General features: G+C 35.9%; 1 protein-coding gene and 1 long non-coding RNA gene across 7 annotated transcripts; both read left to right on the plus strand.

The window, feature by feature from the left end:
* Positions 1 to 611: 611 nt before the first annotated feature.
* LOC104224099 (uncharacterized) lies at positions 612 to 22,889 on the plus strand. Of its 5 annotated transcripts, none has more exons than XM_070174418.1 (11): positions 612 to 1,001; positions 3,212 to 3,281; positions 3,376 to 3,434; positions 3,523 to 3,583; positions 3,679 to 3,718; positions 9,580 to 9,681; positions 9,760 to 9,806; positions 9,899 to 9,959; positions 10,176 to 10,267; positions 10,347 to 10,565; positions 10,794 to 11,094. In XM_070174418.1, the coding sequence occupies exons 2-11, from the start codon at positions 3,234 to 3,236 to the stop codon at positions 10,932 to 10,934; spliced, it is 870 nt and encodes a 289-aa protein (XP_070030519.1). In that variant the 5' UTR covers positions 612 to 1,001; positions 3,212 to 3,233; the 3' UTR covers positions 10,935 to 11,094. The 5 variants fall into 5 exon arrangements, with proteins under 5 accessions (XP_070030519.1, XP_070030520.1, XP_070030518.1 ...); XM_070174419.1 differs by having other exon boundaries at positions 3,215 to 3,281; XM_070174417.1 differs by having other exon boundaries at positions 612 to 981.
* Positions 12,488 to 15,363, plus strand: LOC138891076 (uncharacterized). 2 transcript variants are annotated; one of them, XR_011407385.1, is made up of 3 exons: positions 12,488 to 12,924; positions 15,141 to 15,210; positions 15,305 to 15,363. It is a non-coding gene; the product is annotated as an uncharacterized lncRNA (long non-coding RNA). The 2 variants fall into 2 exon arrangements; XR_011407384.1 differs by having other exon boundaries at positions 12,491 to 12,904.

A 22,889-nucleotide genomic window follows, 5' to 3' on the forward strand; every position in this document is an offset into this window, starting at 1 on the left:
TGTAAGAATCCATTTCGTGTTAAAAATAATATATTTTTAATTGAGTCCTTAAATTATTCATCACTATTTGATTCAACTATCATCAATATATCTTGGTAAATAATAGATTTCTCAAAGGGCAATTGATTTGATAGTGTTACGTTAAAAATGTGGTCGCCGGAATATGTGTTTGGTAGTGTATGTCTTATATTTAAGAAAAAACCGATAAATAACCGAAAAAATCGAAAAAACGACAAAACCCGATGTAAGCACGTAATTTTTGACCCGCACAATTTTTAAGTTAGTTTTAGCATTTTAAATATTTACTTGAGTTATTATCGATTTTTAATTTATTTTTTATTACCACTTTATTAGTTTAATTTTATTGTTTTAGTATTTAAAAATTAAAGAAAAATAACAAAAATAGTTTTATTTTAATATTAGTTAATTAAATTTTAATTAATATTTTAAGGATTTTTGAGTTTGTCTTTTTCAACAAGAAAAGACTTATTTTGTGGTGAGTTTCAGATTTCTTTGGCCCAATTCGAAATGGCCCACAAGATTTGAGCCTAATACCCTTTACACCCAAATTAAAACCTTTTAAAACCCCTAATTCCTTAGCTCAGAGCTTCAGTCATTTCCACACCAAAAACAAACACCCTAAGAACAACAGCGTTCCTCTCCCCTGACCATTCTCGTCGTCTTCCCTTTGCTCTGTTGCTGCTGCAACGGAGACAGATAAAAACAGAGAGAAAAAAGGGAACAACTCTTCTTAAAAAGTTCAGAACTATATGTAAAAGGAGCATCTCTCTTCATTTTCAATTTTTGGTTTTTGATTTAAATTTCGAAATGATGGAATTCAAATGAGCGAAGGTGGATTCAGATTCACTGGTTGTCGTCGAGATTCGGAGTCGCCGTTTGAGATCTGGCCGGTCTCATTTGTACGCCTCAGACAGAGGTGATTCGAGTTTTGCCGGTTCGAGAAAATATGCAGCAATAAAGGTCCAATTCCTTCTTCCACAGTATTTCTCCATTACTTGTTATGTATTCAAGCAGTAGTAAGTATAGAATTTGTCATTTTTGATATAAACTCCAATCTTTCTTTCTCTCTCTTCACGCAACTCAGCATTTCTTTTGCATTTTTGTTCCCCTTTTTTCTTGATTTGGTTTTGTTATTAATTTATTAACCGAAAAACCTTTTTGTTCGAATGTGGAATGTTTGGATTCTTAAATTGTATTGGGATTGAGTTTTTGTGCAATTACTGTTTCATTACACATGTGTGCAAATATGAGAACATTTTCATTTTCATGAATTAGAACAATGGTTATTATTATTATTATTATGTTTGTTTAACGGGTTCCAAAATTAGAACTATGCGTTCGCGCAACTTTGGGCAAACAATCTTAATAATAAAATGTTATTAATTGTGTACACATTCATGTGACACGAGTACGATTTAAAAATAAATGTTCGTAGAAAATGCTTTAGGCGCAAGTTAATCTATCATCGTAATTGTGTACATGTTCGCGTGACATAATTACGATTTTCAAAATAAATCGAGGTATGCGTTCGCGCAACTTCGGCCAAACATTCTTAATATTAACAAAGCGTGATTAATTGTGTACACGTATGCGTGACATGATTCTTGACGGGCCGAACAATCTAAGCTCTAGTTATATTTAGTTTGTTTTAAGTAATTCAGTGGCAGTGTCATTCGATTTTTTATTGTGGGGAAAGAGTAGGGGTGTTCATAAAAACTCAAAAAATCGAGCCAAACCGACTAAAAAATGGATACGTTTTTGGTTTGGTTTGGTTTTGGTTTTGAATTTTAAATACCGATCAAATTTAGTTTGGTTTTGGTTTTAATAAAAAATAACTGAAAAAATTGAACCAAATCGACTATAGAAGTAGCTATTTAAAATTTATTATTACATCTATATATATATATGTATATTTTTATATAAATTTTCTAAAAGTTTATGGTATATTAATCGTTTGCACTTTAGTATAGTTCTTTGCTATTATATTAATCTAGTTCTTTGCTGTTATAGTAATCTAGTTCTTTGGCTTTGCATTTTAGTTTGATTTGTAGTTTTCTTTTGCTAAGAACAAGAATCTATGTCATGTTAAAAATATCTATTTTTAATTGCGTCCTTAAATTAGTTATCACTATTGATTCAATTATCATCAACATGTCTTGGTAAGTGATAAAACTTTCAAAGAGCAATTTGTTTGATAGCATTACGTAGAAAATATAGTCTTCGGAATATGTATTTGGTATCGTACGTATCATATTTAAGAAAAATCCAATAAATAACCGAAAAAATCAAAAAATCAACAAAAATCTATCCAAACCGAATCGATACATAAAAGGAAAAACAAAATTCAAAAAAATCGAAAAAAAAAACAATCCAAACCTACTTAATTGGTTTGCTTTGGTTCCAATATTAAAAAAGTCGATTTACTTGTTTTGAATTTTTTTAAAGAAAAAACCGATCCAAACCGAAGCATGAACACCCCTGGGCAAGAGTATTTTCAATTAATGTGATACATTTTAGTTTTCATTTGTCGAAAAGTAAATTTTAAAAAATAATAATATTAGATTTCTCATTTTGTTATCAATGAATCATTTATTATCATATAAATATATCATAAATATTTATAAAATAAAAAATCTTTATTTTTTGTTAAATGAGACGAAGTGTGCATAGAATAGTACTACCGCGAGCACTACGCATATGGCATAATGGCAAGGACCAAACAATAGTTAACAGAAGAACATGTTTACTTTAGAAACCTCTCTTAAACCCTACACAGCCGCTTATCAGTTCCAACTCCCCCTTCTTAGTTCTTCCCCTATTATCTCGTGCCTACAAAATCCTCCTCTCCATTAAGTGCACCTATTGCTCTGGTGAGATATTTCTCACAATCAATAATGAATATACTCAATCAATTGATCTTAATAATAGTTATTAATTCTTTTAAAAGCAATAAATAAAGAATCAAGGTGTGTTAATTATAATGGGGTTCTCTTATGGATGCTGAATGGTTATTGTATTTATCATTGGTGCTCATAAATCGATTCTTTATGCGAATATTAAAATGGGGTATTTCTATTTTTTCCAGTACAAGTGATATGTAGTATACATAAGCTATGCTTCTGAGAGCTTAGTGAATTGTGTATGATCATGAGTTATTAAAAACTTTGCATTCTTGATTCTTTTGTGACAGAAGTTTACTGCATTGATCTCTCATGGATTCAGATCCTTTGGCTTCAAATACAACCAAAGCACCTAGAAAGGTACATACTTTTCGATATGTTTGTGTGTTGTTTTATATATCTAATTGATTCTTATTATTGTTGTTTGAATACAATGTTTGTTTGATTTATGCAGGTGAGATTTGCACCCAAAGGACCTCCTCGTAGAGCACAAAAGACTGTTCTGCCTAAACCGTAATAATCAAAAACTTGAATCTGTTGGATGTATCTAGTTTTCTTATTCTTTACTGGGACTATAAATGGCTATTCTTATTGCTTCCAGAGAAAATGTTGAAGAGGAGGTTGATGCTGCTAAAGCAGAGGAATTGATGCAGCGGTTCAATGTATTTATACTTTTGCTGGTTTCAATTTATTAAAGAGTATAGCTTAATGATTTGGTTTGTGGTCTAACATAAAAGTGTTCTGCTTTTAATTGTAGGAAGTTTCTGCTAAAATTAAACCTAAAGCCGAAAAGAAAGGTACATCTTTTTACCTGATGATTTTTTGATCTTTTTGAAAAAACGACTTTTACATGTCAATAATCAGTAAGGGTGAATAAGAGTGGATCGAAGAAGGAAGTCGGTTCATTATTTAGAAAAATAAACTCTATCATATCCCTTTATTGTGTGTATGACATTTATGGTGTGACTCCAATCACCTGAATTTTAGATGGTAATATTCTGTAGATATTTGTAATAAGTTGAGTTTATAGTGTTGAAGTTTGGCAAATTTGTCCCACATCGGTGGGCTCTTGAATTTTGGGGGGATTTTCCCCCTATAAAAGAAGGCCTAATGTTTAGGATTTAAACACACCTCTCATTTGCCTTCTCATCTGTTTAAGGCATTTGTATCTTCTCTCTTTAGTATTATTTCACTTGTATTTTTGGAGTGGAATAAAATATTGGTTGTGTCCGAGGAGTAGGCAAAATTAGCCGAACCTCGTAAATTCTGGTGTTCCCTTTATTGTTGCTTTATTGTCTTATTTATTATTTGGTGGCTGTCATAATTTTTGGTATAGTAGTTGTGACTTATTCACACTATATACATTTGGCTTCCGCAACAATTGGTATCAGAGCCAAGGTACTGTCTAAGTATGCTCTGTGGTTGCAGCATAGTCTGATCTTCCACATCAGAAAAGATTTATCTTGGTAACTGAGTCAAGGTTCTGTCTGAGTATGCTCTGTGGTTGCAGCTTAGTCTGATCTTCCACACCAGAAAGGAAATAATCTTGATTTGTGTCGTCAGCTATTAAATAATATTTGTGTCAAAGATGGGAGACAATAAACAAGAAGAATCTACATCAAGTGTCAACAATACGTCATCATTGGCATCTTCGCTTATGACAAGAATTGTGTCAAATGCGAAATTTGCGGTAGAAATATTTGACGGGTCCGGACATTTTGGGATGTGGCAAGGCGAGGTTCTAGATGTCCTTTTTCAACAAGGGCTAGATCTTGCTATTGAAGAAAAGAGACCAGATGCTATTGGAGAAGAAGATTGGAGAATTATCAATCGTGTTGCTTGCGGTACCATTCGATCCTACCTTGCTAGAGAGCAGAAATATCCATACACAAAGGAAACTTCTGCAAGTAGATTATGGAAAGCACTGGAGGATAAATTTTTGAAGAAAAACAGTCAAAATAAATTGTACATGAAGAAGAGATTGTTTCACTTCACCTATGTTCCTGGTACCACGATGAATGAACATATCACCAGTTTCAATAAGTTGGTCACAGATTTGCAAAATATGGATACAACTTATGATGATGGTGACTTGGCCTTGATGTTGTTGGCGTCACTTCCTGATGAGTACGAGCACCTTGAAACTACTCTACTCCATGGAAATGACGAAGTTTCTCTCAGAGAAGTTTGTTCGGCTTTGTACAGCTATGAACAAAGAAAGCGAGAAAAACAGAAGGGCGGAGAAGGAGAAAGCACTATTTGTGAGGGGTCGTCCTCAAAGTCAAACGAGGACAAAGAAGGGAAGATCCAAGTCAAGATCCAGACCCAGCAAAGATGAATGTGCCTTTTGTCGAGAAAAAGGGCACTGGAAGAAAGACTGTCCGAAGTTGAAGAATAAGGCCAAACATAACAATGGAAAGGCCATTATGGATTCAAATGTAGCTGATTGTGATGATTCAGACTTCTCATTAGTTACAACAGAGTCATTAACATCATCAGACATATGGTTGATGGACTCGGCTTGTAGCCATCATATGTGTCCCAACAGGGACTGGTTTGTGGAATTTCAAGAAGGAGAATATGGAGTCATCCACACAGCGGATAACAGCCCTCTTACCTCATATGGCATTGGTTCAATACGATTAAGGAACCATGATGGAATGATCAGAACATTGATAGATGTTCGATATGTACCGGATTTGAAGAAGAATCTCATCTCTGTGGGAGCCCTAGAATCAAAAGGGTTCAAAATCATTGCAGAAAATGGAGTGATGAGAGTATGCTCCGGTGCACTAGTGGTAATGAAGGCTAATCGGAAGAATAATAATATGTACCGCTATCGTGGCAGTACAGTTATTGGGACAGCGACAGTGACATCCAGTGACGACAAAGAGGCAGAAGCAACCAAGCTATGGCACATGCGCTTGGGACATGCTGGAGGAAAATCCTTGAAAACTCTATCAGATCAAGGATTGTTAAAAGGAGTAAAGGCTTGCAACTTGGAGTTTTGTGAGCATTGTGTCAAAGGGAAACAGACAAGGGTTAAATTTGGTACAGCGATCCATAATACTAAAGGCATTTTGGATTATGTACACTCTGATGTTTGGGGTCCTTCCAAAATACCTTCATTGGGTGGGAAGCACTATTTTGTAACCTTTGTTGATGATTTTTCCCGAAGAGTATGGGTGTATACAATGAAGAGCAAAGATGAAGTGTTGGGAATTTTTCTCAAATGGAAGACGATGGTGGAGAATCAGACAGGCAGGAGGATCAAGTGTATTCGCACAGACAATGGAGGTGAATACAAAAATGATCATTTCAATAAGGTCTGTGAAAATGATGGCATCGTCCGACACTTCACTGTTAGACATACACCACAACAGAATGGAGTGGCAGAACGTATGAACCGGACCTTGCTGGAGAAGGTACGGTGTATGTTGTCCAATGCTGGCTTGGGCAAAGAATTTTGGGCTGAGGCAATTACATATGCATGCCACCTCATTAATCGCTTACCATCTGCTGCTATTGATGGCAAGACACCATTTGAAAAATGGTATGGAAAACCTGTTGTAGATTATAACTCTTTGCACGTGTTTGGCTCAACTGCATATTATCATGTGACGGAGTCAAAATTAGATCCAAGGGCAAAGAAGGCTATTTTTATGGGAATTACTTCTGGAGTCAAAGGATATCGCTTATGGTGTCCTATGACAAAGAAAGTAATATTCAGCAGGGATGTTACCTTTGATGAATCTATGGTAAATAAGGTAACAGAAGATACCAAACAAAATAAAGGTGCTTCTAAGCAGGTGGAGTTTGAGGGAAAATTTATTTTTCCTACACAAGAAGCAGAGGAGGAAACAAATGAAGATTACCCTCTGGAAGGAGAGCCAGTAGAGGAGATTCCAACTCAGGAACCTCAACAACAACTTGAATCAATAGCAACCAGCAGGCCAAAAAGAACAATAACGAAACCTGTTCGTCTCATAGAGACGGTTGCTTGTGCAACCTCAATTGTAGCTGATGATGTTCCTACTACTTATAAAGACGTTGTCCAAAGTTCAGAAGAAGATAAGTGGAGGATTGCCATGAATGATGAAATACAGTCCCTTCATCAGAATCATACATGGAGATTGGCCAATCTCCCGAAGGGAAAGAAAGCAATTGGGTGCAAATGGGTATTTGCAAAGAAGGAAGGATTTCCTAACCAAGTAAATGTTCGCTACAAAGCAAGATTGGTGGCCAAAGGATATGCTCAAAAGGAGGGAATTGATTACAATGAAGTGTTTTCTCCAGTTGTAAAACATTCCTCCATTAGAATTATGTTGGCTTTGGTAGCACAATTGGATTTGGAACTAGTTCAGATGGATGTAAAAACTGCGTTTTTACATGGAAACTTGGAGGAGGAAATCTACATGACTCAGCCAGAAGGATTCAAAGTTGCTGGAAAAGAAAATATGGTGTGCAAACTTGAAAAATCGTTGTACGGATTGAAACAATCTTCTAGACAATGGTACAAGCGATTTGACGAGTTTATGTTGCGGCAAGGGTACAAGAGAAGCAAATACGATCATTGTGTGTATTTGCACAAGCTTAAAGATGGTTCCTTTGTATATCTTCTCCTATATGTTGATGATATGTTGATAGCTTCCAAGAATTTGGAAGAAATTGATAAGTTGAAGATTCAACTGAAGAAGGAGTTCGAGATGAAGGATTTGGGTGAGGCAAAGAAAATTCTTGGCATGGAGATAATTAGAGATAGACGTTCAAAGAAACTCTGTTTATCTCAAAAGGAATATTTGAAGAGAGTACTTCAACGTTTTGGCATAGATGACAAGACTAAGCCAGTTAGTACTCCACTTGCTTCCCATTTTAAGCTAAGTACTACTATGTCGCCAATGGATGAAGCTGAACGAAAGTATATGTCAAAGGTACCATACGCAAATGCTGTTGGTAGCTTGATGTATGCAATGGTTTGCACAAGGCCTGACATTTCACAAGCTGTTGGAGTTATTAGCAGATATATGCACAATCCAGGGAAGGAGCATTGGCAAGCTGTGAAGTGGATTCTACGGTATATTCATAATACTGTAGATGTCGGGTTAGTTTTTGAGCAGGAAGACAATCAGTCTGTCGTTGGATATTGTGACTCAGATTTTGCGGGTGATCTGGACAAACGAAGATCAACTACTGGTTATGTGTTTACTTTTGCAAAGGCATCAGTTAGTTGGAAGTCTACTTTGCAGTCAACAGTTGCTTTGTCTACAACAGAGGCAGAGTACATGGCTATTACAGAGGCTGTGAAAGAGGCAATTTGGCTTCAAGGATTGCTAAAGGAGCTTGGTGTTGAACAAAAAGGTATCACAATTTTTTGTGATAGTCAAAGTGCTATTCAATTAGCGAAGAACCAAGTGTATCATGCAAGGACGAAGCACATTGATGTTCGGTATCATTTCGTACGAGAAATCATAGAAGAAGGTGGAGTCACGGTGAAGAAAATTCATACTACAGAGAATCCTGCTGATATGCTGACAAAGGTGGTGACTGCGGTCAAGTTTCAACATTGTTTGGATTTGATCAACATTGTTGAAAACTGAAGATTAAAGATGAAGACACAATCAAAATTTGTTATTGAGAGAAAATTGAAGATGTGGAATTTTGCCAAGGTGGAGATTTGTTGAAGTTTGGCAAATTTGTCCCACATCGGTGGGCACTTGAATTTTGGGGGGATTTTCCCCCTATAAAAGAAGGCCTAATGTTTAGGATTTAAACACACCTCTCATTTGCCTTCTCATCTGTTTAAGGCATTTGTATCTTCTCTTTTTAGTATTATTTAACTTGTATTTTTGGAGTGGAATAAAATATTGGTTGTGTCCGAGGAGTAGGCAAAATTAGCCGAACCTCGTAAATTCTGGTGTTCCCTTTATTGTTGCTTTATTGTCTTAAAAATTATTTGGTGGCTGTCGTAATTTTTGGTATAGTAGTTGTGACTTATTCACACTATATACATTTGGCTTCCGCAACATATAGTCTATGGGATATATATATAAATACCATAATTGGATCTGGATCTAGAAATTTGATCTTAGGAATTGAATTTGGACTCCTCTCAGCATTAAAGGGCAGCCTGGTGCACTAAACTTCCCGCTATGCGCGAGTCCGGGGAAGGGCCGGACCTGCATTTCTGCAAGAGACTGTTTCCCCGGCTCGAACCCGTGACCTCCTGGTCACATGGCAGCAACTTTACCAGGTACGCCAAGGCTTCCCTTTGAAAGATAAAAGCATTAAAAATCATAAAAAAATAATACTCAAGAATTCTTGAAAGCTGCTCAACCCCTTCTGAATTTTGCTCAAGTGTAGTTACTGGTGAAGTTTGCCATTTGACAGTTCCCCAATGCTGTTAACATGTCTATTATACTGAAAAACAAAGAAGTTATACAATCTAGCCCATGTCCAGCATTTTAACTCTTACAGCTTCTAACATTGGAAATTGACAATTCCTGCATTCAATACCTTTTCCACCCTCAGCATATGTTGATCAATTGTTTTACATTTCTAGTTCTTAATGCTTTTTGGAAATCTGTCATGAGTTTACTTCAAGATATATAGGACCTACTAATCTTGATATTCTTAGAATTTCTTCCTTGAATTTCTGTAGGACCTACTCAAGTTGCATTTGGTTATGGAGGTTCATCATCTGCATTGAAATCGTATGGCCCTCTCAAGGGTCATAAAAAGTTTGACAGCTCAATGTCCAACGGCAAGTGTTTTCTCTAACCATTTTACTTTCTGCTATATGGATATTTGCAGCTTGTTTGACGTCGTCTTGGTTTTACAGGTGGTACGGGCGTGCAGCGAGTGCAGAAAGAATACACTGAGCCATGGGTTGGTTTTAAAGATTAATGCACTTCGTATTCAGTGTTTTCCGCTGCAAACGTTCTTGTGCCTGATGTTTTCTTTCTCATTTTGTATCTCAGGATTATTATACCAACTATCCTACGACTCTTCCCTTGAGGAGGCCCTATTCGGGAAATCCAGGTAAAGTTCAGCCAATGCTATGAAAACCAAATTGCTATCTTTCAGGAAAGACAAAGAGCACACCCTATATCGAGACATGAAAAGCTTAATTAAGCAGCCGAACTCTTTCAGTTTGGGTTGTGGTTTGCTTATTTCAGATTCTTTAATATGATGATTTACCATTCACACGCACCTTTAACCATTATACATAATCAAAGTATTGATCTTATATTGCAGAACTTCTTGACGAGGAAGAATTTGGGGAAGCCTCGCGAAGCTCGAGTTACGATGAAAATACCATAAAACCAGCCATGGAGCTTGGTCTAATGGTTAGTTAATTGTTTGATGGTTTGGCTTCAGACTTATTATTAAGTAATTGCCACGAATATTTACATCAATAATTGTTAGGAGGAGAATCTCGAGGAAAAGATGTTCTTCATTCAATTACCAACGGCCATGCCAATGTTGAAGCAATCGATTAAAACAGAAGGCAGTGAGGCGAGCAGCTCAAGGCCTTCAAAGGCTAAGGCCTATAGTATAAACGAATTACCTAGGGGCTTCATGGGTAAAATGTTAGTGTACAAGAGTGGTGCGATTAAATTGAAGCTTGGTGATACCCTTTATGATGTAAGTTTGCTTCATTACTATATAACTAGAACTTGTTTCATATGAATTTCATTTTGTATCTTTGGAAGGAGCAACTAATTTACACTTAGCTAAACTAGCATATGCCTTAAAAATCATTTAACTGGAGAAGTGTATTCATCATGAGACAGATTTGTTAAAATAAGTATCTTCACGCTGATGGTAAATAACTTAAACGCACTGAAATACTGATCTGGAAATGCGCTGCAGGTTTCTCCAGGTATGGATTGTTCGTTTGCCCAGGATGTTGTCGCTGTTAATACAGAAGAGAAGCATTGTTCTAACATTGGGGAGCTTACTAAACGTATCATTATAACACCAGATGTTGACTCAATCTTGGATTCTATTTGATTTATTTGTGATGGTTTGCTTTCTTGTTATTATGCTTCAGTTATACATATAGCAATTGGTATTTCCTATTTGAAGTTAGAAGAGGTTAGTTTCTATCTCACATATGCATTTAGTTGAACATTTACCATAAATTAATGAAAATTCTTTATTTTTTACTTGAGACTAGTATCCATGTTTTAAAGCTTCTGTCACTCTTTGTATGTGATATTCAGGATCAGCTATTCTAGTGGTAAGCATGGTTAGACTTGTAACTAATCTAATCTAAACCCTGGACATGTGAATATGTCCATAGAGTTTTACTGGTTGGCAGCTCTTGTACAGAACATCTGAAAAGAAAGTTTTGCTGGATTAAAAATATCAATTAATAGAGGCTTATTTGGTATGCCCTTTTTATGTCAATAAAATTAACAAATGAAAAGAGTCATTTTTTCCATAGAAGACTTCATTATTCCCATAGCTCAGCGCTAACAATTTTAGAATGGCTTATTACTTCAGCCTTCATTATTCCCATAGCTCTGACGCGAACATTATATGTATATATGTGAAAACAAGTATAGAGAGGATTACACATATATTTAACCTGTGTTTTCAACCTAAAACTCATAGCGTTTATGCCCTGGATTTGGTGGGCACGAGCACAGATTTGGAATAGCAACACACACAGAGTTAAAGCCATAGCTACATGTAGGGGTGTTCATAAAAACCCGAACCAAATCGACCAAAAAAACCGATACTTTTTTATGTGGTTTGGTTTTGGTTTTGAATTTTAAAAACTGATCAAATTTGGTTTGGTTTTGGTTTTAATCAGAAAAAAACCGAAAAAATCGAACCAAACCGATTATAGGAGTAGCTATTTTAAATTTATTATTACACCTATATATATGTATATTTTTATACAAATTTCAAAAAAATTATGGTAAAATTTGCACTTTTAGTATAGTTTTTTACCTTTACATTCTAGTTTGATTGGTAGTTTTCTTTTTTTAAGTGTAAGAATCCATTTCGTGTTAAAAATAATATATTTTTAATTGAGTCCTTAAATTATTCATCACTATTTGATTCAACTATCATCAATATATCTTGGTAAATAATAGATTTCTCAAAGGGCAATTGATTTGATAGTGTTACGTTGAAAATGTGGTCGCTGGAATATGTGTTTGGTAGTGTATGTCTTATATTTAAGAAAAAACCGATAAATAACCGAAAAAATCGAAAAAACGACAAAACCCGATGTAAGCACGTAATTTTTGACCCGCACAATTTTTAAGTTAGTTTTAGCATTTTAAATATTTACTTGAGTTATTATCGATTTTTAATTTATTTTTTATTACCACTTTATTAGTTTAATTTTATTGTTTTAGTATTTAAAAATTAAAGAAAAATAACAAAAATAGTTTTATTTTAATATTAGTTAATTAAATTTTAATTAATATTTTAAGGATTTTTGAGTTTGTCTTTTTCAACAAGAAAAGACTTATTTTGTGGTGAGTTTCAGATTTCTTTGGCCCAATTCGAAATGGCCCACAAGATTTGAGCCTAATACCCTTTACACCCAAATTAAAACCTTTTAAAACCCCTAATTCCTTAGCTCAGAGCTTCAGTCATTTCCACACCAAAAACAAACACCCTAAGAACAACAGCGTTCCTCTCCCCTGACCATTCTCGTCGTCTTCCCTTTGCTCTGTTGCTGCTGCAACGGAGACAGATAAAAACAGAGAGAAAAAAAGGGAACAACTCTTCTTAAAAAGTTCAGAACTATATGTTAAAGGAGCATCTCTCTTCATTTTCAATTTTTGGTTTTTGATTTAAATTTCGAAATGATGGAATTCAAATGAGCGAAGGTGGATTCAGATTCACTGGTTGTCGTCGAGATTCGGAGTCGCCGTTTGAGATCTGGCCGGTCTCATTTGTACGCCTCAGACAGAGGTGATTCGAGTTTTGCCGGTTCGAGAAAATATGCAGCAATAAAGGTCCAATTCCTTCTTCCACGGTATTACTCCATTACTTGTTATGTATTCAAGCAGTAGTAAGTATAGAATTTGTCATTTTTGATATAAACTCCAATCTTTCTTTCTCTCTCTTCACGCAACTCAGCATTTCTTTTGCATTTTTGTTCCCCTTTTTTCTTGATTTGGTTTTGTTATTAATTTATTAACCGAAAAACCTTTTTGTTCGAATGTGGAATGTTTGGATTCTTAAATTGTATTGGGATTGAGTTTTTGTGCAATTACTGTTTCATAACACATGTGTGCAAATATGAGAACATTTTCATTTTCATGAATTAGAACAATGGTTATTATTATTATTATTATGTTTGTTTAACGGGTTCCTAAATTAGAACTATGCGTTCGCGCAACTTTGGGCAAACAATCTTAATAATAAAATGTTATTAATTGTGTACACATTCATGTGACACGAGTACGATTTAAAAATAAATGTTCGTAGAAAATGCTTTAGGCGCGAGTTAATCTATCATCGTAATTGTGTACATGTTCGCGTGACATAATTACGATTTTCAAAATAAATCGAGGTATGCGTTCGCGCAACTTCGGCCAAACATTCTTAATATTAACAAAGCGTGATTAATTGTGTACACGTATGCGTGACATGATTCTTGACGGGCCGAACAATCTAAGCTCTAGTTATATTTAGTTTGTTTTAAGTAATTCGGTGGCAGTGTCATTCGATTTTTTATTGTGGGGAAAGAGTAGGGGTGTTCATAAAAACTCAAAAAATCGAGCCAAACCGACTAAAAAATGGATACGTTTTTGGTTTGGTTTGGTTTTGGTTTTGAATTTTAAATACCGATCAAATTTAGTTTGGTTTTGGTTTTAATAAAAAATAACTGAAAAAATTGAACCAAATCGACTATAGAAGTAGCTATTTAAAATTTATTATTACATCTATATATATATATATGTATATTTTTATATAAATTTTCTAAAAGTTTATGGTATATTAATCGTTTGCACTTTAGTATAGTTCTTTGCTATTATATTAATCTAGTTCTTTGCTATTATAGTAATCTAGTTCTTTGGCTTTGCATTTTAGTTTGATTTGTAGTTTTCTTTTGCTAAGAACAAGAATCTATGTCATGTTAAAAATATCTATTTTTAATTGCGTCCTTAAATTAGTTATCACTATTGATTCAATTATCATCAACATGTCTTGGTAAGTGATAAAACTTTCAAAGAGCAATTTGTTTGATAGCATTACGTAGAAAATATAGTCTTCGGAATATGTATTTGGTATCGTACGTATCATATTTAAGAAAAATCCAATAAATAACCGAAAAAAATCAAAAAATCAACAAAAATCTATCCAAACCGAATCGATACATAAAAGGAAAAACAAAATTCAAAAAAATCGAAAAAAAAAAAACAATCCAAACCGACTTAATTGGTTTGCTTTGGTTCCAATATTAAAAAAGTCGATTTACTTGTTTTGAATTTTTTTAAAGAAAAAACCGATCCAAACCGAAGCATGAACACCCCTGGGCAAGAGTATTTTCAATTAATGTGATACATTTTAGTTTTCATTTGTCGAAAAAGTAAATTTTAAAAAATAATAATATTAGATTTCTCATTTTGTTATCAATGAATCATTTATTATCATATAAATATATCATAAATATTTATAAAATAAAAAATCTTTATTTTTTGTTAAATGAGACGAAGTGTGCATAGAATAGTACTACCGCGAGCACTACGCATATGGCATAATGGCAAGGACCAAACAATAGTTAACAGAAGAACATGTTTACTTTAGAAACCTCTCTTAAACCCTACACAGCCGCTTATCAGTTCCAACTCCCCCTTCTTAGTTCTTCCCCTATTATCTCGTGCCTACAAAATCCTCCTCTCCATTAAGTGCACCTATTGCTCTGGTGAGATATTTCTCACAATCAATAATGAATATACTCAATCAATTGATCTTAATAATAGTTATTAATTCTTTTAAAAGCAATAAATAAAGAATCAAGGTGTGTTAATTATAATGGGGTTCTCTTATGGATGCTGAATGGTTATTGTATTTATCATTGGTGCTCATAAATCGATTCTTTATGCGAATATTAAAATGGGGTATTTCTATTTTTTCCAGTACAAGTGATATGTAGTATACATAAGCTATGCTTCTGAGAGCTTAGTGAATTGTGTATGATCATGAGTTATTAAAAACTTTGCATTCTTGATTCTTTTGTGACAGAAGTTTACTGCATTGATCTCTCATGGATTCAGATCCTTTGGCTTCAAATACAACCAAAGCACCTAGAAAGGTACATACTTTTCGATATGTTTGTGTGTTGTTTTATATATCTGATTGATTCTTATTATTGTTGTTTGAATACAATGTTTGTTTGATTTATGCAGGTGAGATTTGCACCCAAAGGACCTCCTCGTAGAGCACAAAAGACTGTTCTGCCTAAACCGTAATAATCAAAAACTTGAATCTGTTGGATGTATCTAGTTTTCTATTACAGATGCTGTGAAAGAGGCAATTTGGCTTCAAGGATTGCTAAAGGAGCTTGGTGTTGAACAAAAAGGTATCACAATTTTTTGTGATAGTCAAAGTGCTATTCAATTAGCGAAGAACCAAGTTTATCATGCAAGGACGAAGCACATTGATGTTCGGTATCATTTCGTACGAGAAATCATAGAAGAAGGTGGAGTCACGGTGAAGAAAATTCATACTACAGAGAATCCTGCTGATATGCTGACAAAGGTGGTGACTGCGGTCAAGTTTCAACATTGTTTGGATTTGATCAACATTGTTGAACACTGAAGATTGAAGATGAAGACACAACCAAAATTTGTTATTGAGAGAGAATTGAAAATGTGGAATTTTGCCAAGGTGGAGATTTGTTGAAGTTTGGCAAAATGCCAAAGTCCCACATTGGTTGGGAGTTAAGTTTGGGGGGGATTTTTCCCCTATAAAAGAAGGCCTAATGTTTAGGATTGAAACACACCTCTCATTTGCCTTCTCATCTGTTTAAGGCATTTGTATCTTCTCTCTTTAGTATTATTTCACTTGTATTTTTGGAGTGGAATAAAATATTGGTTGTGTCCGAGGAGTAGGCAAAATTAGCCGAACCTCGTAAATTCTGGTGTTCCCTTTATTGTTGCTTTATTGTCTTATTTATTATTTGGTGGCTGTCATAATTTTTGGTATAGTAGTTGTGACTTATTCACACTATATACATTTGGCTTCCGCAACAATTGGTATCAGAGCCAAGGTACTGTCTAAGTATGCTCTGTGGTTGCAGCATAGTCTGATCTTCCACATCAGAAAAGATTTATCTTGGTAACTGAGTCAAGGTTCTGTCTGAGTATGCTCTGTGGTTGCAGCTTAGTCTGATCTTCCACACCAGAAAGGAAATAATCTTGATTTGTGTCGTCAGCTATTAAATAATATTTGTGTCAAAGATGGGAGACAATAAACAAGAAGAATCTACATCAAGTGTCAACAATACGTCATCATTGGCATCTTCGCTTATGACAAGAATTGTGTCAAATGCGAAATTTGCGGTAGAAATTTTTGACGGGTCCGGACATTTTGGGATGTGGCAAGGCGAGGTTCTAGATGTCCTTTTTCAACAAGGGCTAGATCTGGCCATTGAAGAAAAGAAACCAGATGTTATTGGAGAAGAAGATTGGAAGATTCTCAACCGTGTTGCTTGCGGTACCATTCGATCCTACCTTGCTAGAGAGCAGAAATATCCATACACAAAGGAAACTTCTGCAAGTAGATTATGGAAAGCACTGGAGGATAAATTTTTGAAGAAAAACAGTCAAAATAAATTGTACATGAAGAAGAGATTGTTTCACTTCACCTATGTTCCTGGTACCACGATGAATGAACATATCACCAGTTTCAATAAGTTGGTCACAGATTTGCAAAATATGGATACAACTTATGATGATGGTGACTTGGCCTTGATGTTGTTGGCGTCACTTCCTGATGAGTACGAGCACCTTGAAACTACTCTACTCCATGGAAATGACGAAGTTTCTCTCAGAGAAGTTTGTTCGGCTTTGTACAGCTATGAACAAAGAAAGCGAGAAAAACAGAAGGGCGGAGAAGGAGAAGCACTATTTGTGAGGGGTCGTCCTCAAAGTCAAACGAGGACAAAGAAGGGAAGATCCAAGTCAAGATCCAGACCCAGCAAAGATGAATGTGCCTTTTGTCGAGAAAAAGGGCACTGGAAGAAAGACTGTCCGAAGTTGAAGAATAAGGCCAAACATAACAATGGAAAGGCCATTATGGATTCAAATGTAGCTGATTGTGATGATTCAGACTTCTCATTAGTTACAACAGAGTCATTAACATCATCAGACATATGGTTGATGGACTCGGCTTGTAGCCATCATATGTGTCCCAACAGGGACTGGTTTGTGGAATTTCAAGAAGGAGAATATGGAGTCATCCACACAGCGGATAACAACCCTCTTACCTCATATGGCATTGGTTCAATACGATTAAGGAACCATGATGGAATGATCAGAACATTAACAGATGTTCGATATGTACCGGATTTGAAGAAGAATCTCATCTCTGTGGGAGCCCTAGAATCAAAAGGGTTCAAAATCATTGCAGAAAATGGAGTGATGAGAGTATGCTCCGGTGCACTAGTGGTAATGAAGGCTAATCGGAAGAATAATAATATGTACCGCTATCGTGGCAGTACAGTTATTGGGACAGCGACAGTGACATCCAGTGACGACAAAGAGGCAGAAGCAACCAAGCTATGGCACATGCGCTTGGGACATGCTGGAGGAAAATCCTTGAAAACTCTATCAGATCAAGGATTGTTAAAAGGAGTAAAGGCTTGCAACTTGGAGTTTTGTGAGCATTGTGTCAAAGGGAAACAGACAAGGGTTAAATTTGGTACAGCGATCCATAATACTAAAGGCATTTTGGATTATGTACACTCTGATGTTTGGGGTCCTTCCAAAACACCTTCATTGGGTGGGAAGCACTATTTTGTAACCTTTGTTGATGATTTTTCCCGAAGAGTATGGGTGTATACAATGAAGAGCAAAGATGAAGTGTTGGGAATTTTTCTCAAATGGAAGACGATGGTGGAGAATCAGACAGGCAGGAGGATCAAGTGTATTCGCACAGACAATGGAGGTGAATACAAAAATGATCATTTCAATAAGGTCTGTGAAAATGATGGCATCGTCCGACACTTCACTGTTAGACATACACCACAACAGAATGGAGTGGCAGAACGTATGAACCGGACCTTGCTGGAGAAGGTACGGTGTATGTTGTCCAATGCTGGCTTGGGCAAAGAATTTTGGGCTGAGGCAATTACATATGCATGCCACCTCATTAATCGCTTACCATCTGCTGCTATTGATGGCAAGACACCATTTGAAAAATGGTATGGAAAACCTGCTGTAGATTATAACTCTTTGCACGTGTTTGGCTCAACTGCATATTATCATGTGACGGAGTCAAAATTAGATCCAAGGGCAAAGAAGGCTATTTTTATGGGAATTACTTCTGGAGTCAAAGGATATCGCTTATGGTGTCCTATGACAAAGAAAGTAATATTCAGCAGGGATGTTACCTTTGATGAATCTATGGTAAATAAGGTAACAGAAGATACCAAACAAAATAAAGGTGCTTCTAAGCAGGTGGAGTTTGAGGGAAAATTTATTTTTCCTACACAAGAAGCAGAGGAGGAAACAAATGAAGATTACCCTCTGGAAGGAGAGCCAGTAGAGGAGATTCCAACTCAGGAACCTCAACAACAACTTGAATCAATAGCAACCAGCAGGCCAAAAAGAACAATAACGAAACATGTTCGTCTCATAGAGACGGTTGCTTGTGCAACCTCAATTGTAGCTGATGATGTTCCTACCACTTATAAAGACGTTGTCCAAAGTTCAGAAGAAGATAAGTGGAGGATTGCCATGAATGATGAAATACAGTCCCTTCATCAGAATCATACATGGAGATTGGCCAATCTCCCGAAGGGAAAGAAAGCAATTGGGTGCAAATGGGTATTTGCAAAGAAGGAAGGATTTCCTAACCAAGTAGATGTTCGCTACAAAGCAAGATTGGTGGCCAAAGGATATGCTCAAAAGGAGGGAATTGATTACAATGAAGTGTTTTCTCCAGTTGTAAAACATTCCTCCATTAGAATTATGTTGGCTTTGGTAGCACAATTGGATTTGGAACTAGTTCAGATGGATGTAAAAACTGCGTTTTTACATGGAAACTTGGAGGAGGAAATCTACATGACTCAGCCAGAAGGATTCAAAGTTGCTGGAAAAGAAAATATGGTGTGCAAACTTGAAAAATCGTTGTACGGATTGAAACAATCTTCTAGACAATGGTACAAGCGATTTGACGAGTTTATGTTGCGGCAAGGGTACAAGAGAAGCAAATACGATCATTGTGTGTATTTGCACAAGCTTAAAGATGGTTCTTTTGTATATCTTCTCCTATATGTTGATGATATGTTGATAGCTTCCAAGAATTTGGAAGAAATTGATAAGTTGAAGATTCAACTGAAGAAGGAGTTCGAGATGAAGGATTTGGGTGAGGCAAAGAAAATTCTTGGCATGGAGATAATTAGAGATAGACGTTCAAAGAAACTCTGTTTATCTCAAAAGGAATATTTGAAGAGAGTACTTCAACGTTTTGGCATAGATGACAAGACTAAGCCAGTTAGTACTCCACTTGCTTCCCATTTTAAGCTAAGTACTACTATGTCGCCAATGGATGAAGCTGAACGAAAGTATATGTCAAAGGTACCATACGCAAATGCTGTTGGTAGCTTGATGTATGCAATGGTTTGCACAAGGCCTGACATTTCACAAGCTGTTGGAGTTATTAGCAGATATATGCACAATCCAGGGAAGGAGCATTGGCAAGCTGTGAAGTGGATTCTACGGTATATTCATAATACTGTAGATGTCGGGTTAGTTTTTGAGCAGGAAGACAATCAGTCTGTAGTTGGATATTGTGACTCAGATTTTGCGGGTGATCTGGACAAACGAAGATCAACTACTGGTTATGTGTTTACTTTTGCAAAGGCATCAGTTAGTTGGAAGTCTACTTTGCAGTCAACAGTTGCTTTGTCTACAACAGAGGCAGAGTACATGGCTATTACAGAGGCTGTGAAAGAGGCAATTTGGCTTCAAGGATTGCTAAAGGAGCTTGGTGTTGAACAAAAAGGTATCACAATTTTTTGTGATAGTCAAAGTGCTATTCAATTAGCGAAGAACCAAGTGTATCATGCAAGGACGAAGCACATTGATGTTCGGTATCATTTCGTACGAGAAATCATAGAAGAAGGTGGAGTCACGGTGAAGAAAATTCATACTACAGAGAATCCTGCTGATATGCTGACAAAGGTGGTGACTGCGGTCAAGTTTCAACATTGTTTGGATTTGATCAACATTGTTGAAAACTGAAGATTAAAGATGAAGACACAATCAAAATTTGTTATTGAGAGAAAATTGAAGATGTGGAATTTTGCCAAGGTGGAGATTTGTTGAAGTTTGGCAAATTTGTCCCACATCGGTGGGCTCTTGAATTTTGGGGGGATTTTCCCCCTATAAAAGAAGGCCTAATGTTTAGGATTTAAACACACCTCTCATTTGCCTTCTCATCTGTTTAAGGCATTTGTATCTTCTCTCTTTAGTATTATTTCACTTGTATTTTTGGAGTGGAATAAAATATTGGTTGTGTCCGAGGAGTAGGCAAAATTAGCCGAACCTCGTAAATTCTGGTGTTCCCTTTATTGTTGCTTTATTGTCTTATTTATTATTTGGTGGCTGTCATAATTTTTGGTATAGTAGTTGTGACTTATTCACACTATATACATTTGGCTTCCGCAACAATTGGTATCAGAGCCAAGGTACTGTCTAAGTATGCTCTGTGGTTGCAGCATAGTCTGATCTTCCACATCAGAAAAGATTTATCTTGGTAACTGAGTCAAGGTTCTGTCTGAGTATGCTCTGTGGTTGCAGCTTAGTCTGATCTTCCACACCAGAAAGGAAATAATCTTGATTTGTGTCGTCAGCTATTAAATAATATTTGTGTCAAAGATGGGAGACAATAAACAAGAAGAATCTACATCAAGTGTCAACAATACGTCATCATTGGCATCTTCGCTTATGAAGTTACTGGTGAAGTTTGCCATTTGACAGTTCCCCAATGCTGTTAACATGTCTATTATACTGAAAAACAAAGAAGTTATACAATCTAGCCCATGTCCAGCATTTTAACTCTTACAGCTTCTAACATTGGAAATTGACAATTCCTGCATTCAATACCTTTTCCACCCTCAGCGTATGTTGATCAATTGTTTTACATTTCTAGTTCTTAATGCTTTTTGGAAATCTGTCATGAGTTTACTTCAAGATATATAGGACCTACTAATCTTGATATTCTTAGAATTTCTTCCTTGAATTTCTGTAGGACCTACTCAAGTTGCATTTGGTTATGGAGGTTCATCATCTGCATTGAAATCTTATGGCCCTCTCAAGGGTCATAAAAAGTTTGACAGCTCAATGTCCAACGGCAAGTGTTTTCTCTAACCATTTTACTTTCTGCTATATGGATATTTGCAGCTTGTTTGACGTCGTCTTGGTTTTACAGGTGGTACGGGCGTGCAGCGAGTGCAGAAAGAATACACTGAGCCATGGGTTGGTTTTAAAGATTAATGCACTTCGTATTCAGTGTTTTCCGCTGCAAACGTTCTTGTGCCTGATGTTTTCTTTCTCATTTTGTATCTCAGGATTATTATACCAACTATCCTACGACTCTTCCCTTGAGGAGGCCCTATTCGGGAAATCCAGGTAAAGTTCAGCCAATGCTATGAAAACCAAATTGCTATCTTTCAGGAAAGACAAAGAGCACACCCTATATCGAGACATGAAAAGCTTAATTAAGCAGCCGAACTCTTTCAGTTTGGGTTGTGGTTTGCTTATTTCAGATTCTTTAATATGATGATTTACCATTCACACGCACCTTTAACCATTATACATAATCAAAGTATTGATCTTATATTGCAGAACTTCTTGACGAGGAAGAATTTGGGGAAGCCTCGCGAAGCTCGAGTTACGATGAAAATACCATAAAACCAGCCATGGAGCTTGGTCTAATGGTTAGTTAATTGTTTGATGGTTTGGCTTCAGACTTATTATTAAGTAATTGCCACGAATACTTACATCAATAATTGTTAGGAGGAGAATCTCGAGGAAAAGATGTTCTTCATTCAATTACCAACGGCCATGCCAATGTTGAAGCAATCGATTAAAACAGAAGGCAGTGAGGCGAGCAGCTCAAGGCCTTCAAAGGCTAAGGCCTATAGTATAAACGAATTACCTAGGGGCTTCATGGGTAAAATGTTAGTGTACAAGAGTGGTGCGATTAAATTGAAGCTTGGTGATACCCTTTATGATGTAAGTTTGCTTCATTACTATATAACTAGAACTTGTTTCATATGAATTTCATTTTGTATCTTTGGAAGGAGCAACTAATTTACACTTAGCTAAACTAGCATATGCCTTAAAAATCATTTAACTGGAGAAGTGTATTCATCATGAGACAGATTTGTTAAAATAAGTATCTTCACGCTGATGGTAAATAACTTAAACGCACTGAAATACTGATCTGGAAATGCGCTGCAGGTTTCTCCAGGTATGGATTGTTCGTTTGCCCAGGATGTTGTCGCTGTTAATACAGAAGAGAAGCATTGTTCTAACATTGGGGAGCTTACTAAACGTATCATTATAACACCAGATGTTGACTCAATCTTGGATTCTATTTGATTTATTTGTGATGGTTTGCTTTCTTGTTATTATGCTTCAGTTATACATATAGCAATTGGTATTTCCTATTTGAAGTTAGAAGAGGTTAGTTTCTATCTCACATATGCATTTAGTTGAACATTTACCATAAATTAATGAAAATTCTTTATTTTTTACTTGA

The sequence above is a fragment of the Nicotiana sylvestris genome, chromosome 5, assembly GCF_000393655.2.
Source record: "Nicotiana sylvestris chromosome 5, ASM39365v2, whole genome shotgun sequence".
In the NCBI taxonomy this organism is placed as follows: domain Eukaryota; kingdom Viridiplantae; phylum Streptophyta; class Magnoliopsida; order Solanales; family Solanaceae; genus Nicotiana; species Nicotiana sylvestris.

Excerpts from the sequence above, each read along its gene's own strand:
- LOC104224099 (XM_070174418.1), top strand. The coding sequence starts at position 3,234 with ATGGATTCAGATCCTTTGGCTTCAAATACAACCAAAGCACCTAGAAAG. Across the intron at positions 3,719-9,579 it reads ACCTAAAGCCGAAAAGAAAG|GACCTACTCAAGTTGCATTT; the intron begins GTACATCTTTTT and ends GAATTTCTGTAG. Across the intron at positions 9,807-9,898 it reads AAGAATACACTGAGCCATGG|GATTATTATACCAACTATCC; the intron begins GTTGGTTTTAAA and ends TTTGTATCTCAG.